At 40.8% G+C, this 16,762-nt stretch overlaps 2 protein-coding genes across 6 annotated transcripts in view; both read right to left on the bottom strand.

Moving 5' to 3' along the window:
* The window catches only part of CUBN (cubilin), a 151,740-nt gene extending 147,003 nt beyond the window's left edge, over nucleotides 1-4,737 (bottom strand). Inside the window, exons 1-6 of the mRNA XM_075705163.1 lie at nucleotides 4,619-4,737; nucleotides 4,335-4,464; nucleotides 3,877-3,969; nucleotides 2,832-2,870; nucleotides 1,947-2,048; nucleotides 912-1,015 (exon numbers count right to left, since the gene is read on the bottom strand). Coding sequence (XP_075561278.1) covers nucleotides 912-1,015; nucleotides 1,947-2,048; nucleotides 2,832-2,870; nucleotides 3,877-3,969; nucleotides 4,335-4,464; nucleotides 4,619-4,737 — 587 coding nt within the window. The remainder of the gene's footprint in view (nucleotides 1-911; nucleotides 1,016-1,946; nucleotides 2,049-2,831; nucleotides 2,871-3,876; nucleotides 3,970-4,334; nucleotides 4,465-4,618) is intronic.
* A 9,127-nt stretch (nucleotides 4,738-13,864) lies between these two features.
* Nucleotides 13,865-16,762, bottom strand: part of TRDMT1 (tRNA aspartic acid methyltransferase 1) — a 29,250-nt gene continuing 26,352 nt past the window's right edge. For 4 of the 5 annotated variants that reach the window (XM_075704838.1, XM_075704833.1, XM_075704834.1 and 1 more), the window contains one exon: nucleotides 13,865-14,602. In XM_075704838.1, coding sequence (XP_075560953.1) covers nucleotides 14,502-14,602 — 101 coding nt within the window. In that variant the 3' untranslated portion in view covers nucleotides 13,865-14,501. The remainder of the gene's footprint in view (nucleotides 14,603-16,762) is intronic. The other variant, XM_075704837.1, reaches the window with a different exon arrangement.

Genomic DNA, 16,762 nt, shown 5'->3' with positions numbered 1-16,762 from the left:
GCTTGTTCCCGTTGCACAGGGATAGCTTTGTATTACATCTGAAAGTTATTTATTTACCAGATTATTTGACATTTTGGAAAATAAGACACAGAACATTCAGGCTGGCTTGCCCTGTAAACAAGAGCAAGTTTCCTAAGGAGCTGGGCACAGCCAGAGAAGGACACGCTCCAGGGACCTCATGGCTATGAGGGCCCGCATGCAGGCAGCCCAGGCACCCTCCTGGCCAGCCGGCTGCAGACAGCGTTTCTCCTCCCTTTCTGTCTGGCAGCACTGTGCATTGCTCGCTCTGCTGCAGTCTTCAGCAGTGCCTGTATTTCTGGGGGTAGTGAAGGCATTTCTCAGAGTTATGCGGTGTGCTGGGAATGCCAGTCAAGGGTGTCCGATATATTCAGGAGGTTTCCAACAACTCAAAGCCTTTGCTGGGCCAAAGCTGTTCACCTGCTTAATCTCCTCACTCCCTTTGGTCTCAAGGGGTGGGTGATAACAGAGGGATGATAATGTGGCTGCGCTAGGTGGGCATGTTGGTGAGCGCTGGTTACAGACCAGCATGCCACGTATCACCGCCCCATCTACATCCCATGGTGCGGTATATTTCCATTATAGCATCTGCACCTACAACAGAGGACTGGGTCACTGGAGCCAGTCTACAATTTGCAGCCTTCTTCCCCAGCATGGCTGTGTGATAAATCTGGTTCTTGCTGCTCTTCTTGTGGCAAAGCAGGCAATGGCTTTGGAGGACCTTCTGTGACTGTGGTGGGCTCAGCGTATGGTGAATTAAGGATTGCGAGGGATTATAGTGCATAGATACTAAACAGACTCATTCCTAGAACTTGTGCTGCAGGTGTGATACAGAGTACAAAAATAGCAGAGTATTTTACATAGGATTTTTGTGTCTAGTTTCGAAAAGTTACCTGTAGCTGCCTGGTGTGTTCACACAAGTGGCTCCATTCTGGCAGCCTAACGCTGTTCCAGCATAAATCTGGCATTCATTAACATCCACTGAACACAGGAGGCCCTGAGATGAAATGGAAAACCAGTTTATTTTCCAAATAACTGAGAAATGAAGCAAACCATGGAGCCAATGTTTAATATAGTTTCCAAAGATATACAAACTATGTGCCGCTATCAACACAGCTTCCCTTATGAAACATTATAACAAAACTCTATTTTTCAGCTGTGTTTTTGTGACCCTGGTTATCAGTCAGATGGGGGATAAAATATTTCAGATGTTTGTAGAAAGTATATGGGCAGCATAGTACTGTCATCCCCCCTATTTTCCAACTCCTTAGCATATGGCTCAGAAAACTTTCTTTCAAACTGTTTCTATCAGGAGATGCTGGTTTTCTAAGACTGAAAGCACAGCAATTTTGACCCAAATCTTGCTGGGACAACTTTCAAGTTGAGAGCCTTTGAGAAGATACAACTTTTCCATCTCTAGTGCATGTAACAGCACCATTAAAGCCTTTGCCAGCAAAGTCTTTGGATTTAAAAAACTGAGAATGGGATTGATCACTTATGCCCCCATTTATCTTACTTGTTTGAGCTTCAATAAATATCCTTCCCTTCCCCCATTCTCCCTCTATCCTTGCATAAGATCAACAGCAAGGCATGCAGTTCAGTTTGCTGCTCAGCAAAAATCACAGACTAATTCCCTGCTGTGGGAGCTGCCAAGCATCACTGACTTCATGGGCCATTGCCTGCATAGAACAGTGAAGGATCTGGCCCAATGGTTTGGGCTTTGGTTTTTTGGTATATATTGATATTGAGAAGCAAATGTGTTGCCCTCCAACCAAATGTTGAGTGTGATACTGCTGCTTTGCTGTTCAGTATATCTCACTCTGACCTGAGCAACCTTAAAATGCTACGCTTCATCACAATTACACTAAGCCAGGTGTATCCTTATCGTTAAAATACAGGCTCTGTATTCAAGGAGGTTAAAGACTCACCTGCCAGTTGCTGGGACAGAGGCAAAAGAAGCCATCCAGAGAGTCTACACAGGTCCCCGAGTTCTCACAGGGGTTACTATTGCAGGCTTTCCTCTGGATAGCCTGAAACCCAGGAAAAGAGCAGAAAATGAGGTTCCCGCTTATTTGGTGTTCCATTAGCATTTATTTTCAAGACAAACCTATTTTTGTCGTCTTTTTTTTTTTCCCCCAATTCTTTCTTGGGTTCCCCTCCCCCCATTTTTTTTTTTTTCAGCAAGGTTGATTTGTAAAGGTTTTGAGCTGTTTTGCTTATCCTTGTACAAAATAATGACTAATATGATTGGTCTTACACGGGATGGCCAGCTGCAAGCACTAGGATGAGAAAAGCCCTGTAAGAAATAAGTATTAATAAAGACTGTTCTTCGGCAGCAGACTGTGAGTCTAGATGGAGAGTTATTCCATGGGTGACTCATCTGACAACTGCTTTTACTGGCAGCTGTAGCTGTGGCTTGTCACAAGCTCAGTGGAGAAGCAGGTGACAGTTGAAAATTAGCTATTTCCAGTACAATATAAAATCCAGTTTGAATTCCCCAGTCTTTGTCTTGACAGAGTAGTGAAGGACGAGTTTACTTCTCCTTGGTATCTGGTTGTTGTTCTTGAGTGTAGACTCAAGCTGTTTTTCCTTTAAGGAATGCAGGCTCCTACATAGTTTATGTTTTGTAAGAAGGCATTTCACCTCCTCCACAAATCCTGGCTTTTTTTACCTCCTGTTACCAAAAAAAGTTTTCCTGAGTAATGCATGAGAGGAAAGAAATCATTTAGCTATTTAATCATTGTAACCTCACTTTATTTACTTGGGGTTGGGTTTTTCTTTTTTGATCTCTAGTTTGCTTCCCATGTACTCACCTGCTCTAAGCTTTGAAGTTTGTTGTCAAGACTCACGATCTGCAAGAGAAATGCAAATTATGTTGTGCTTGGTATGAGAGTGACCACAGAGGTAAATGCTGGATGGCAGTAGGCTAAAAAAATACTCTCTTTTGAGAAAAGATAGCAGCTGGTGTGTGAAACCAGGTGACAATCAGGTTCAAATCTGGCCCCATTCACCGCAATTCTGGTGTTTTAGGCTGTTCAGAAAATGACAGCTTAAATATGTCCCAGTTTGGCTCCAAAAAGCAAGATTCAGTCTTGTGAAGATGTATTCAGGTGCTCAGTGTTGAGAATGTGACTATTCCAGCGGGACTGTTTGGGTGCTCATGTGCATGCCAAGGACAGAGCTCTGAGACAGCACACTGAAAGCCAAGATAAGGTTCACCATATCTCAGCGGGTTATAACCACAAACAGCAAGCTGAAACTGAATCAGGGAATATGATGGACATGTATTAGCACAACTTCCCTAAAGGGAGGTCTCTTAGGCTATAAAATATTTTCCTATCAGGAACTTGCATCACTGGAACAAAAGACACTTAAACCAAGTCAGACAAAGGTTTCAAAATGTTCTGTTGGAAAAAAATTTGTAGTAGCAGGGAAGAGGCAGAACTACTGTATAGGTCTTTTCTTTCCACCGGAAACCCCTATAGCCCACTTCACCTATGGAATGGAATGTCTGTGTAACAACTACAAGAACATGTATGGTCCATTTCCTGAATTTAGTGGGATTTCAATTCCATAAATATTTGAGGATATACTCCAAAGAGATGTTGACAGTGAACAAAAGAAGAATCCTTGTAACTGGAAATTATGGGATTTACAGGAATATTTCCATTGTCCCCAGAGTTACTGAATAAGTATCTCAAAGTTAAACATAGACTCAGAGCTGATGTTAACTATGGACTCCGCCGTAGTTCCCTGAATTGGAGTCCAGAAATACTAAAATGAATCAGGTAACAATGTTAATCTGAGGAATGGAAAACTGGGAACACCAGAGGAGGGTAACACGAGGGTATGGCTCACCTTGGAGGTCAGCAGAGAAACCTGCTGGGACAGATTCTGAGAGGCACCATTGGCTTTTTTAAGTTCTTGAATCTCTGCATTGCTTTCTCTCACCTAAATTTAAACAACAGGGATAATGTGAAACAAGCTTGGCTTTTTCAAAAGCTTATAAATGTAAACAAGCTTTGCTTTTTCAAAAGCTTAGGAAAGTTTAGTTCTTGCTTAACTTTACTATTATAAAGCCCACTTAAATACCGAGAGTTCTGTCACACACACAATTTAATCTTTTAATTATTTTCTGTAATGGCATGATTACTTTACAAGCCTACTTTCATATTAGAGTGCTGGCATAGATAATATAAAATAACAATCATACAAAACACATCAAACATTTGCTAAGACAAATTCTGAAGACAATTAAACTATTAAAGTGCAAAATGGAAAACGAAAACATATTAAAGGAGAAGTAACTATATCACCTGACTAAAAAGTTCTGCAAGGTCTTCTTCATTAATTTTTATTTTCCCCAGTGGTCCAGTTCTAAATTCAATATTTTTGCTGGAGCCAGCACGGAACACTAAGTTACCCTGCTCTGAGGACAAACGAGGCCTGTTGTATTACAGAAAAAACAAAGAGATCGTTTAGTTACACAGATCTTCCAAAGAGTATGTAAAAAAGAACTGCAGTAAAGCCATTCTGTTCCCATTACTGGCACTTAGAAGCCACCATATGAACAAATGCATTTGCAAGCAATGGTACTTACTGCTCATCATAAATGGTTCTTTTCTGCCTCTTTTTTTCACAGTGGTTTGATTCACAGCTCAATCCAGTAAGTAAAAATAGTGCAACTAAAAGCCCAGGAGCAGGAGCAGCCCAAAGCATTGCTCTCCTCCAGCTGTCCTGCGTTTGAAGTGAAACCTCCAGTGCCGAATTGTACTGTTATGAGCCCAGGTGCCCTTTGCTCTCACACAGCTCTTTGCTCACAAGGTGCCCATTCTGCTGTCTTGTCTTGCAAGGGTGAACTTTATCTCAGTATCTTAATTAAAGATTGTCAGTGTGCAAATCCACTAGATATTAAATGCGTTTTTCACTTTTTCTCTTTTGGTTTCAGGAGCTTTGAAAGATCATTAATTGAAATCCGCCTGTATTTTATCATTATGTCTTTGACCTTTGTACAGCTGAGCACCCCTGTGTCTCAGAGCACCTTGTAATCTGCAGCTGGCTACTGCGTGAACGGCTCGCTCTCCCCACATGCTGCACCACATGGGCAAAGGAAAGATTATTTGTCAGCACTAAAGGAACTAGATTGTTAACAAAAAAAAAAAAAAAAAAAAAACCCAAACCCCACACCTGACATATAAAACCCACAGTGGCTGGCAAGGAATATTTGTATTGAAAGAGAAGCTTCCAGCCAGTAATTTGTTGGGCAGATGACACAAACAAGTTAGCAGTACCAAACAGCATCCCATGGATTACAATTTTAACCAAATATGGTTGCTCTGACTCAAGGATGACTCAGTCCCCAGATGCTGGGGAGACGATCACACACCATGGGGAGTGCATTTTGTTTGCCATGTGCAGGCTGTCTTCACTGCACACACTAGGGCTCCCAAATTCAGGGCCAGCCATAGACAATGCAGAAGACCAAGGAAGAATTCAAAGGAGACTCAAAAGTAATTAAAAAAATGCAAATTAATATATTCTGAGAGCCAAAATTTGAATCTTGACCCCATTTTCCTCTACCCTTCACCAGTACCTTGCAGCCTTCTCAAAAGAAGCATCCCACCCAGGTGCTTGTTGGTACTTGTCTCTGAGGCCAGGCTGTTGCTGCTGGAAGCCATGGCAGAGTCCACGTCCCACCTCCCCTTTGGTTTTACCAGAGTCCCCATATTCCCCTTGCACAAGACCTTGCTGTGCTTTCCTCTCCCTGCTTAGGGGAGTTTTGTGCATCTTTTCCTTCCTCATGCCAGGAGCTACCGGAACCTCCACACCCACCACCATTCTTTTTTATTTTCCTTTTTGTTTAATAGACAACTCATTCAGGTTGCCCACATTTCAAAACTCTACTGAGAAGAAAAGAGTAGCAACAGCTGTAACTGCTCTTGCTCAAAGGTAACAGCAGCCACCATTCACTGATCCTTTAAGCCCCAGACCTTCCTGGAGGCCACAGAGCTCCTGCACTTCCTAACCCTGCCCAGCCTCCCTTTCTGCTCCAGTTTGCACTTGTCACCTACAGACGTCCCACAGATAATGTGGGATGTGCCCTGGAGCTGGGGGATTGAATGAACTATACAGCTTTCACAGAGAGAAATGTTACGAGGTCAAAGCACCCTGGGAAGAAATTGGATGTGGTGACAAAAAATATTAACGTCACCTCAAAAAGAGACAGAGGTGGACTGTGAAAATGGGTGTGAAGCCAGGACGGCTAATGTTTGTGGTGCTGCCACAGATAATAACTTCATCCTTATTATGAACAACTAGAACAACTGAGATTATATCAGCTGCATCCCACCACCTCCACTGTTTTCTGTTGTTTGCACAAAACCTAGATTTTTATTACATTTTATTATCTGTGTTTTTAGAAACTTATCTCAGAATTGGGAACAGTGTGAGCCTGCTGTCCATCTTTCTTGTGCTCACACAGACTGATGCAGGTAACACAACAGTTACTGCTGCTGCCCAGAGGTCTGGAAGGGTAGAGGTGAAGCTCCTCCTGAAGCCCTGGGGGACAGCCCATCCTGGATGCTTACTGGTGCGGTAGCAGCAGCTCAGCTCTCTGGATATTCATCTGCTCCCCAGCAGCCTGTGGCCTCCAGGAGACCGAGTCTATCAGCTGTTGCTGCCAGAACACAGGAACATGAGGAGGAATCTCCATGTATTGTCCTTTACCATCACAGGGGATAATGTTTACATGAAAATACAAAATTGTATCCTCAGTTGTTGAAAACTATCACTGCTCCATTCAATCCAAATGAGTTACAATATTTTACACCAACTGAAGATCTGTCCTCACACATTTTTTTATTTCCTATTCTGCTCTTTGCTCTGAAACCTCCGTTCACAAATAGGAGAGCACAGATAAATTATTGATGTCTCTGTCTAGTCGACAGGACACCTTCTGCCTCTGGGTATCCTGGTACTGTCCATTAAACTAGCACTCACTAACATTCTTCATGTCAGTTCTGATGTATGTCTCGGGTTTTTTGCTCTTTTTGTTTTGTTTTAGCAGTCTACCGAGTTTTTATAATTATCAGTTGGGTGTCAACTTGAAGAAACTATGGGCCAACTAAACCTGCACTTCCTAGCAGGCTGATTGAATGTACGCATACTTCAGGGACTTTCTTGCACAAACTCCATTGTATGCTGACAGTTTTCAGCCTGGACTTTGGCTGTGACCCACAAAAACCTTCCTTTTCTCTATTCTTTTTTTTTTTTTTTTTGCATACTGAGCATGCATTGCCCCTCTCTGCTGCCTGTCAATATTCGATTCAAGCTTCCCTTTCCAACTAATTAACTCCAATATACCAAATGACCAATGAGCAATAAACCATAGAGGATGGGGAGAAAGCTGCTAATGCAAGGAGGAAGAAGTTATAATTCTTTTCAACTTCTCTTCATGCAGGCTTTACAGCTTAGAAGATGGTTGACCTGAAGACCAGGTGACTTTGACTATGTACTGACCATAGGATGTAAAGAGAGCTGTGGACATCTATCTCAACCTTGCATGACACACTATTTTCCATTTCATTAGACCTTCCAGATTTTAGTTAATTTTCTCTCTATTCCTAGTGAATGCACTTTAGGCTGGCCAAGTTGGGAAATCTATAAACCATCTTAAGGAGAAAAATAGGTCCACACCTTTTAATTTTACTGAAATATATTGGACTGAGACATAATTTTTGGAGGAACAGAATGGAAACCCTGCAAATGTCTGGCATAAGAATAGGGGCTGTTCTTCCTAACAAGGAGAGCTGGCATGAATCCCTCCTCCTGGGACAGATCATTCATTACCTCACTGACATGGCTGAGGAAACACCTCTAAGGAGTACAGGTTGTGCACAGATTTGGCAGGAAGTAATGGAGCATTGTCTCTAATTCTGGTTGAAATTCATCCTGTACTAGCATGGACTACAATTTACCACCATCTTGTGTAGCTGTGTGAAATTAAATGGTGGTATTCCTCAACTTCTCCAGCAGTACACACCTGCAATGCAAAGGCGCTGCTGTCGAAGACAAAAGTTGACTCGGATTATGGCCAAAAATTCAATATGCATTAATTGCACCTAGGAAGTCAACTCAGATGCAGAGACATGACACGAGTCTGTGACAGTGCTCCCTTTTTATATGGGGGAAGGGCAACTATTGGTGTGAATCCCAACCTGGCTAATTTTTTAATGGAAGACTAACAAATAATCCTTTGTTTTGTTCTATAGATGCAAAAAAGATCCCTGCTATTCGATGTTAAGACTCAAATATTTGCAAAGAATTATAAATCCAGCCCCACTGCTGGTTTAATCCCAAGAAGTGCACATTTACCTGAGCTTCCCCTCAGCTGAGGCCATGTCTCCCAGTACTTGCATCTTCACTTCCCTGGATCCTCTTTCATCTTTCCTCTTTCTAATAACATTCCAGTGTTCAAAAGTGACACATGACATATGAAGCAGCACTGTTACCTCTATGGTACAAATGTGCAAATTGCTGATGTAAACAACGCTCCGTATCGAGTTCAGCAGTTTGTGTGTGTCCCTGCAGCTCTGAGACAACCAAGCACTAAGTTGGTGTTAGGCCCTATACAGGCAATCAACAACCACAAGGTTTACATCAAACAGGGGTGACTCTGAAAAATAACGTTCCCTTTTCTGTCCCTTACCTATAACCACCCACCACCGCTTCCTTCCTTCTCTTTCCTTGTGTCTGGAGAGTTTTATGGCCGCAGCACCTTCCCCGGGGGCTGCAGCAGCTGCAAGGCTCCATTCCCCATGTCACTCCTTACGGATTTCTTTTACTTCTCAGCATACTGCCCTCTGACACCTGCTTCAGATTGTGCTCCCTCACCACAGTCGATGAAGTTAATAAGTTACCTGCTGATGAAGTTAAACTAACCAGCCAGGAAATCTACTTTTTCAGGTTTTAGTAGCAAATAACAAAGAGACGAGTTTTGATTTAGTCAGCTACTTCAGCTGGAATTGATCTACTGTCCCAATTCTCCCTGGGTTCCTTTATCACAATGAAGGCAGACATAACTTGTATGAGTTTTTTAGTTTTATTATGAGACTTGTATTTTGGCTCCTCTGTCTTTCTGATTTTTCTTCCTACATACGTTGTTTCTACAAACCGCCATCCACTTTGATGCTTCCTATTTTGTGTTTCATTCTTTTTTGAAATGAGGTTCATGAAAAGTTCCCAGCCAGTTACATTGGCTTTGTTCTTTTCTATTGATTATTCCAGTCCTTTTAGCACATTCCAATTGCTTTAATGTACACTGGAGTTATTTTTAGGGACTTCCATTTGCATAGTCACCCTTCTCCACTAATAACCCTAAAGCCACGAATGGACCTGGCTGCATAACCTCCCTCAGATTTGTTCTGTTCTGTGCTGTTGGCTTTATCGAGAGGCTTAGATCTGAGATAAGTCCATACATCATTTGCTGTGCATTGATGCTGTGATTACAAATATTGGCATTCTGTCACCATATAAATATAAGAAAGTAAGAGTGGTCACACTGGGTTAGAAAAAGATCCATCTAGGACAGTACTCTGTCTCCAACAGTGGCCAAGAGCAGAGAGGTAGGAAATGAAGAGTACACAAAGGGGCAAGCGCATACAGTACCTCCCCTAGGTACTCTCTTGGCCTCCATTTATTTGCAGCTTGGGAGCTTCTTCAGCCAGAAGTCTACTTACTCAGTACTCCCAAAGGATTTTTCTTCCGTGAACTTGTCCAGTCTTCTCCTGAACTCTTCCCCATGCTTCACCTTACAACACATGTACAATGAATGAGTAATATCACATGGTAAGCAAGATCAATATACAGCCAAAATGCCACTCAGAAATATTCATTCTGAGTAGAATCCCATTTTTAAGTGTAGTATCTATAAACAGAATGGGATTAGTTTCTTTTTTAAAAATATATCCAGGGCAAACATTTGAACTAATCAAAACTATTCGTTACTGTCTAGGTATGAGAAAATATATTAGCGGCATCAGTGTGCTTTGCTTCCAAATGACAGGTTGTAATTTAAAAATGTTTGAGTTACAACAGCCCAGTGCATGGACAAAAGCACAAGTCAAACATGCTCTCAATGAAACTGGGATTTCAGGATGTATTCCTGTTTAAAATCAGAGTCTGGAGGAGATTGTTAGGGACTTTGCTGCAGAGTTTTCCGAATCCCAGTGAAGGGTACCCAACCAGCCTGGCCACCTGCAATTCCTTCCAACAACCCTTTCTCACTAAAAGTGGTGTATTCCACTCAATTTTAGCCCCTCCAACTCTACTTCTTGCTTCATCAGAGCTCTTACCAAAAGATCCCTTGTCTGTGCTTCTTCCCACTGTCCAAAGGACAAGGTGGAGGAAAGTCAGAGAACTCAGTTGTCTGCATAGATGGCTGCCAGGTCATCTAAGGCCACATATTTCTTTTCTTCAACAGCTATATAAATTCCCCAACCCTTGTAATCAAATAAAGATAAAAATAACATAAATCTCTTCATGCTCTTCACAATAACATCTAAATTGATACACTATCACTAGTCAATACTGCATTTTCCCTGGTGTCTTGGATATCAGTTACCTACCTATTCAAACAAGTTGTTACTAAATAAGCATAAACTTCCCCTAATGAGGGTGTAACACTAGAACACTCACGTTTGCACAGGCAAAAGGAAAATGGTTACTGGAATTCATTTTTGGCTCTATGCCTAGTCTCTTATACTTTCACAGTATTTTTCCTCGGGTATTTCTTTGACCATTTCTACTTTATACACTATTTATATAAGACCGCCCAGAAATGCCTAGTGTTCTTAACCAGTTATTACTTTGTCTCCTCCAAATCCATACTAATATGGCATATTCTTTAAACACCATGCAGAAATAAAATACACGGAGCACATATGTGGTTTCAAGTATCTAAGAGGCAAAACATATTGAACTGCTAAGGAAAAGAAATGTAATTCAGTATTTATACAATAAGCCATCAGAGTGTTCAACTTTATACTGAATAGCAAGCAAATAGAACAGAGAAATCAAAGGGTGAGCCGAGAATGAATAGTTCATCCTTGAGATGTAACAAATATTTGCTAAATTTCTATTTATTTTAGAAACATGTGACAACTGCTAAAACAGAATTGTACAGTCATCGAAGCATGGGACCTGTTCAGATTTCTATTGAGACGTCTCTTTAGAACACGAAGCGGGCTTACCCATGACTAAGTTTAAGACATGTGATAGTGTTATCACAGATCAATGTTTTTCCAGCCTGTAATACACAGATTCCTGATGATCCTTAAACTCCTCCTAAGAGGGTCAGCAAAAGGCGAGATAAAAAAGGCTGTAGGCAGGAGCCTTACATTCACTGCATGGAAGCATGCACGTCCACTGGAAAATTCTGAGTGCATGTATCAAAAAATATTCAAACCCACTGTGTTAAACAAAATGGTATTTTAGTAACTTCACAGCTACATAGATTTCTTCATGAGTATAAGGAATCCCTAGACTAACAGATAAAACCAAGCTTCTGTAGGTAAGACATTCTGTAAGGCAACCGGCAAGCTTCAAAAATGACTGCATAAATATGACACCACCAAATACGACATTCTTTTCTTCAGTGGAGCTTCTCAAGTTTGAGGGAATGCAACCACACCATCTCACCCACATAATGAAACGTGTTTCAGATGTGCAGAATAAGAGAGCTACAAACCCAAAAATCGGGTTCTGGAAATCCCCTTCCATTTGCCAAGCTGCCTTCAGATTTCACTCATTTACCTTTCAGCTGCTTTTGTAATCACATTTCATTGCAGTGAAAATGCTTAAGCTGAAGTTGCAAAGTGCACCACTGATGTAGGCCGCAAAGCACTTATGATTAAGAGACTGCTTGCAAAAGGAAGCAATGTGATCATCAAGTGAGGTCAAGCAGGTGCAACCCAACAGAGCTCAGTAAACGAGTCTATTAATGACAAACAGATGGGATAAGCAGCAGTCACTCAATTTAGCTGCACTGGTATTGCAGGGTTAGCAGGGGTAAAATACACAAATATGTATTTACAGCTCTGAAATCTGTTCTTTGAAAATATCTCCTTCAGAAACAGCTAACACAAACAGATTTCAGTCTTCATAATCACACTGAATTAAAATTCACCGTCAACATGTAACAGCCTGCATTGCTATATCAGTTTCAGGTGCAGCTAGATAACTTTCAAGTTACACTTTAATACTGCTTGCTTATGAGCGGCATATAAATCATTAAAACATGTTTTACAGATTAAGGAATAGAAAACTAATTCTTAATTAATAACATTTTGCCAAATATTACTATACTGAGGCAAAATGAATAGACTGTTTACATGGTTTAGCAGAAAGAAATCCTAATTTATACAAAAAATTTATCTCCTTTGTTTTCACTTCAACATTTGGATCATGTTAGATAGCAACAGATCTTCCTATTATCACATTTCTCCCAAGAACAAGACCATATAGCTACTAGTTATTGATCTGGCTGACAAATCTACACAATAGCCACCATGTAAACAGGTAACTATGGTTCATAACACTGTCAAAACCACACTTGCTCTTTGCAGTTTAGCTGTAGGCACAGCCTAACTAAATTAGTCTAGTACTTTTTTGCCATTACAGTACTACAAGAGAGCAGGTAAAGCCAGAGGCCAACCTTATCCTTCTCTAGAGCCTAGTCCAGAGCTCTTTTAGAAGAATCCATTTCCACCCTTAATTTAGTCTAGTCTACCCTTAATTGGTTTAGTGTGGACTTGGTAGTGTAGGTTAATGGTTGGACTGGATGATCTTAAAGGTCTTTTCCAACCTAAACGATTCTATGATTTCTCTTTTATAGCTGAAACAGCCCAGGCCCTCCAAATGCTCTTAGGGAGTATGAGAGGCTGAAGTAGGTCAATCTAAGCTTTTCCTGGTTTAACAGTCCAGAAGCACCATGCAAATCAAGACTGAAGAAGAAATACACAGGGAATTAGCATAAGATAAAGCACGGCACAAAATAACAATGCCAAGCTCATTTTCTTTTTCAGGAGGACTACGGCAGGTGAGAACAGCTGCAGTCTCTCTACAGCAGCTCTGTTCTCTGGAGTCTCTAGTTTCTCCTGCATTACCAAGCCCAGATGCAATACACCATGACTGTTCCTAGGTCATCCCATAGGAAGAAAAAAAACCCACAAACCCAAACACCCTCAGTCTTTTTCAGGACCGGCAGCTTTGACAACTTACCGCTTCAGTGCACAGGAACTATGATCAATCTAAGAAATCCTTCAGTTTTGTGACACACAAGCTCCCTAATGGATGCTTACTAAGTATCATCTTGCCTTTTCCTCCCTCAAGCTGTTTTTTCTGTAGATACCAATATAATATTACCTGTAAGGAAAAATAACAACCACAACACGGCTTCTTTAGAAGGCTTTCAGTTTTCCCATAATTTTCTCTATTGTTTCAGAGATATTGAACTCACAAGACTTGATTGAAAAATCATGCAGTCCAGCTCTATGAAATGGTGTACAACTGTGGCACTCTGGATGGCCATATGCAGTGGTTTCATCCCAACATACACTCCTAACCCTAGTACTACCATCAAGTTTTGTCAGTAAATCTTCAGAAGAAGCCCATATACTTTTTCTCCAGTTCTTATGCCACAGGAACATAGACATGAGGCTTTTAAATCTTTCTATGTCTTTTATGTGTAGGTCTTTGGTAAGGAGCAATGATCTTATACTGAATAATATAAGTGAGAACAGAAACAGGGAAGTTATTGTTGGGGTTGTGATAATCTTTAAATATTTTTATTCAGCTGCACCTAAACAAATCATTCCAGAGAGATACAGTTGGGTTCCAGAAACCTACAAGTATTTAGAGACGATGAGACAACCATAAACTAAGGATGACACTGTGTCTTCTTAAAAATTGTACACAAAATACTGAATTTAATAGTTTCATTAGCTACAAAAACCACATCAAAATTTCAGATTAAATATACAATAAATCTTTTAAGAATGGATCACTGATATTTACAGGTAAAGACATTTTACATGTAGAACTTGGTCTCTGCACTTAATTAAAACAGCTTTGACATTTACAGCCTTTTTATGCTATACTGAGAAGATGGTTTTAAGATAAAATAAAATAGTCTTATCCATTTTCATTGAGGTGTATGTAAATGCAGCTCTTTTTCATTTTGCAAACTAAAAAGGACATTTAAATACAGCAATTAAGTCCTGGAAACTTTGATTTAAATAAAACACCTCTACAGTGCAAATCCCCCATAAACGCAAGGTATTAAAAATATATCAGAACTGTTCAGAAAAATGTCTGGAAGATATTTTGGTAAGCTATGATTTTTTGTCGAACTGCCATCAGCTTTCTCTTGAAAGATGGAAGTGTTTTCTGTCACCAGTCCGTACTCATCGGATTCAGGTTCTAAATTATCCAAGTAGAATGGAGATCAATTTTGCCACCACATTTACATTAAGGCTGTTTCCTAGAAGACGGTAGCATTGCTTTATTGTTACTTTGTCAGGAAAGCCTAAAACAAAAACATATAGTGCAATGTCATTAGTCTGGGTTTGTTCCTAGCTTTTAGTCTACTCCTTTTTTCAGTGAACAGTTCTTAATGCAGTTATCACAGATTGCAGCAGGGTTAACCCGCCCCCCCCTCCAAATTCACAAAGTTACAAAAATAATTCCCAACCAGTTCATTGGATTTGGATCAGTTCTTCCATTAGCAGTACTGCCATCCCTAAGGTTTAACAAGAAGCCTCAAAACATTGCTCTATTGTGTTAACTAATGCTAATCTACCTTCTCTTCATATAGCATCCAGCAGTCTCAGGGAGGGGCAGCAGCACCTAAAACACTGCAACAACTGCTACGCTAGAGAACATTCAGAGAGGAGCATGGCCACGGCAGAAAGAAAATGTGATGCTTCTGCGGATGGACTAAACCGCATTTCTCAATGAGCTTTATATTGTACTTCCAATCTGAGCCCCTCTAATCAGTTGAAGCAAATCAAATGCATCTCACAGTGCAATGTACCACCAGTACAGATTAAGCTATAAGCAAGGCGTATTCAGTGAGCGATGAAGCAGCTGAGCAATTTCCCATGTAATTCAGTGCTGACCCTGTCAAAGGCACTCAGAAATACACAGTATCTGAAACATCCTTCATATGTTAAGTGCATGGACTGGAAGAAAGAAGCGAGGCCCAGAAAAAATTAAACTGGTCCAGGTGTTGTGAACGGGCTGTGCTGTGTATTGAGCATACAAAGGTGACCAGGCTTCTGAGAATGAAGAAGTTGCCAACAGCCAGCTGGGCTGCTTTAACTGTCCTTGCTTGCACTCTTACCTTACTCCAGCTGTGAGCTAAAGTGCATTTGCTTCAACTTGAGTGAAAGGTGAACAGCAGTGGCGATTCAACCGTTAGGGTCATTTGCTAAGCTGCTGAAACTTGATCACATTCAATTATTTGATCATTCCCTAAGAAGAAAACCTAACTTTGAGCCCAAGGTCATCACCAACCAGATTAGCTTTGATGTATAAACACATTGTGTGTGCAAGTGGTGATACATATGTTCTGAAGTTTTCATAGCACTTCAGAAAAATCCTCTTCCAGGGATCGCTCAGGAGAGAACATGGCTGGACAGTTGCTGAGCCAAGGGTGGAAAGCTGAGGAGGAGGTGTCTGGGAGGAGTTGTTCCATCCTTCTCTGCCAGATATTAATGACTCAAGTGTGGACTGCTTTGGTAAACACATCTTCTGCCAGCTCCATCCACTCTGCCCAGCTTCCTGGCACTCACATTTGGACAACCATTCTTCTCTCTTTGGAACAATCACTTGCACTCCCCCACATGCTTCCTTAGATAGAGTTTTCACATTAAATCACTGAATAAGGTACAGAATCCATATATTTTAAAAGAGTATATAAAAATAAATATTTATGTGCACACACACACATGCACGTGCACTTATAGCCCAAGCAGTTTATCTGAACCCTGAAAATTTCAGAGTTTCTCCTTCTGCCTCTTAGCAACTGAAAGCCTGAATTAATTTTCAGGGCTCACTATTTCCTTTATCCCAAGCCTCCTCCATCTGCCTGTTAACATTATCTTGCACTTTCTATCTTCTTGGCTCAAGAGCAGCCTACATCGGAAGGACAGATTTAACAACTCATAGTATGCTGGCACTTGCTGCACAGCTCTCACTGTATGATTTAGGTCATGCATGCTACTTGATGATGTTGCAATCTTGGCAACACGCACTACCACATTGTGCTGGCTTTTCACTAGGCTGCCATTTGTTTCCTAATAGCTTACATACATCACTAACAGAAAAAATGGAAAAGGCATCCTAACATCACCCTCATGAAAGCAGGTCACAGGTGCAAGAATGCTCTGATCACTTTTAATGATATTGCTGTGGGACCCACAGTATCGACTAAGACAAACGACTGCAGTATTTCATTGACCTATAGTGCAATTACTATTTATACATTTAGATGTTAAAAGCACAAATAAATCTGTTAATGTTAAGAATGAACACTGATTTTAACTCTGGACCTTACGTATTGGAAAAGGCCATCAATTTGTTAAAATATAGAACCATTTAGACACAATCATGTTTCTTCTGATAATACTGTAGCGGCAGCTAGTAACAGCATCTGTTACAAAGCTTTCTGACATGCTCTCTCCTT

The sequence above is a fragment of the Pelecanus crispus genome, chromosome 2 (genome assembly GCF_030463565.1).
Source record: "Pelecanus crispus isolate bPelCri1 chromosome 2, bPelCri1.pri, whole genome shotgun sequence".
In the NCBI taxonomy this organism is placed as follows: domain Eukaryota; kingdom Metazoa; phylum Chordata; class Aves; order Pelecaniformes; family Pelecanidae; genus Pelecanus; species Pelecanus crispus.
Note: the sequence above shows the minus strand (reverse complement) of the source record. Positions and strands in the feature narration are given on the sequence as shown.